The sequence below is a fragment of the Lampetra planeri genome, unplaced genomic scaffold, assembly GCF_965212315.1.
Source record: "Lampetra planeri unplaced genomic scaffold, kcLamPlan1.2.h2 scaffold_1784, whole genome shotgun sequence".
NCBI classification, from domain to species: domain Eukaryota; kingdom Metazoa; phylum Chordata; class Hyperoartia; order Petromyzontiformes; family Petromyzontidae; genus Lampetra; species Lampetra planeri.
Window position 1 is genome coordinate 10,338 of NW_027614523.1, and position 2,163 is coordinate 12,500.

Consider the following 2,163-nt stretch of genomic DNA (forward strand, 5'->3'; position numbering starts at 1 on the left):
TGTGCGTGAGTGTTTGTGACAGTGAGTGAGTGTGCGTGACAGTGTGCGTGAGTGAGTGAGAGCGAGTGTTTGTGACAGTGAGTGAGTGTGAGTGTGCGTGACAGTGAGTGAGTGTGCGTGGACAGTGTTTGCGAGCGAGAGTGAGAGTGTTTGCGAGCGAGAGTGAGAGTGTTTGCGAGCGAGAGTGAGAGTGTTTGCGTGCGTGCGTGCGCCACTCCGTACTGTGCGATGAGCCGTGCAAGTTGTCCCGCGTAATCGCTCTCCCCTCCCCTCCGGCCCTCAGCCCTCCCCTCCTCCCCCCCCCACGATCGCGTCGCTCGCCGCCACTGCTGCGTCCGCTGCTGCTGCAGCTGCTGCGGTGGCGGCTGTGGTGTTTTGTGGTGTTTGCGGGAGAGCGTGCGAGCGAGAGGAGCGTGGTGGAGGGGGCGAAGAGGCCGCAGGAGTAGCCCACGTTCACGGCAGTCTCCGTCTTGTCCCCCAGTGAGCACCCAGAGGGAGACGCCCCGCTTCGCGCAGAGACGCCATGGCCTCCACCACGCCCCTCCTGCAGCCTGCGGGGGGGGGGGGTGAGGGGGTTAGTGGGTGGGTGAGTGGGTGGGTGAGTGGGTGGGTGGGTGAGTGGGTGAGTGGGTGAGTGGGTGGGTGAGTGGGTGAGTGGGTGGGTGGGTGAGTGAGTGGGTGGGTGGGTGAGTGGGTGGGTGGGTGAGTGGGTGAGTGGGTGGGTGAGTGGGTGAGTGGGTGGGTGGGTGAGTGAGTGGGTGGGTGGGTGAGTGGGTGAGTGGGTGAGTGGGTGAGTGAGTGGGTGGGTGAGTGGGTGGGTGGGTGAGTGGGTGGGTGGGTGGGTGGGTGAGTGGGTAGGTGGGTGAGTGGGTGGGTGGGTGGGTGAGTGGGTGGGTGAGTGGGTGGGTGAGTGGGTGGGTGAGTGGGTGGGTGGGTGGGTGAGTGGGTGAGTGAGTGAGTGAGTGGGGTGAGTGAGTGAGTGGGTGGGTGAGGGGGTGAGTGGGTGGGTGGGTGGGTGAGTGGGTGGGTGGGGAAGTGGGTGGGTGGGTGGGTGAGTGGGTGGGTGGGTGAGTGGGTGAGTGGGTGAGTGAGTGGGTGGGTGAGTGGGTGAGTGGGTGAGTGTGTTGGTGAGTGGGTGGGTGAGTGGGTGAGTGGGTGGGGGAGTGGGTGGGGGAGTGGGTGGGTGAGTGGGTTAGTGGGTGGGTGAGTGGGTGAGTGGGTGGGTGGGTGAGTGGGTAAGTGGGTGGGTTGGTGGGTGAGTGGGTGGGTGGGTGAGTGGGTGAGTGAGTGGGTGAGTGGGTGGGTGAGTGGGTGAGTGAGTGGGTGAGTGGGTGGGTGAGTGGGTGAGTGAGTGGGTGAGTGGGTGGGTGAGTGGGTAAGTGGGTGGGTTGGTGGGTGAGTGGGTGGGTGGGTGGGTGAGTGGGTGGGTGGGTGGGTGAGAAGGTGGGTGGGTGAGTGGGTGGGTGAGTGGGTGGGTGAGTGGATGGGTGAGTGAGTGAGTGGGTGAGTGGGTGGGTGGATGGGTGAGTGGGTGAGTGAGTGAGTGGGTGGGTGGGTGGGTGGATGGGTGGGTGGGTGGGTGAGTGGGTGGATGGGTGAGTGGGTGGGTGAGTGGGTGGGTGGGTGGGTGGGTGAGTGGGTGGGTGGGTGGGTGAGTGGGTGAGTGAGTGGGTGAGAGGGTGGGTGGGTGAGTGGGTGGGTGGGTGGGTGGGTGAGTGGGTGGGTGAGTGGGTGGGTGAGTGGGTGGGTGGGTGGGTGGATGGGTGAGTGGGTGGGTGAGTGGGTGGGTGGGTGAGTGGGTGGGTGGGTGGATGGGTGGGTGAGTGCGTGGGTGAGTGAGTGGGTGGGGGAGTGGGTGGGTGGGTGAGTGGGTGAGTGGGTGGGTGAGTGGGTGGGTGAGTGAGTGAGTGAGAGTGTGTGTATGAGTGTGCGAGTGAGTAGGCAGGTGAGTGAGCGGGTCAGTGAATGAGCAAGGGAGACAGTGGGCATGTGAGCGTGCGTGGGAGTGTTTGAGCGTGCGTGGGAGTGTTTGAGCGAGCGTGCGAGTGAGAGAGTGTTTGAGCGGTGTGCGAGCGAGTGAGAGACCGGTCCTCCACAGCGCTGGCTCCCAGCAGGGTGAGCCGGCTCTCGATGGCGTCGTAGGCTTCACGCAGGCGCTGCGGC

General features: G+C 64.9%; 1 protein-coding gene across 1 annotated transcript in view; it reads right to left on the minus strand.

The window, feature by feature from the left end:
* Positions 1-222: 222 nt before the first annotated feature.
* Positions 223-2,163, minus strand: part of LOC144739911 (phospholipid-transporting ATPase IF-like) — a gene marked incomplete at its 3' end in the record, with an annotated part of 3,715 nt that continues 1,774 nt past the window's right edge. Inside the window, exons 2-3 of the mRNA XM_078622791.1 lie at positions 2,086-2,163; positions 223-551 (exon numbers count right to left, since the gene is read on the minus strand). The exon at positions 2,086-2,163 is cut by the window's right edge and continues 104 nt beyond it. Coding sequence (XP_078478917.1) covers positions 223-551; positions 2,086-2,163 — 407 coding nt within the window. The remainder of the gene's footprint in view (positions 552-2,085) is intronic.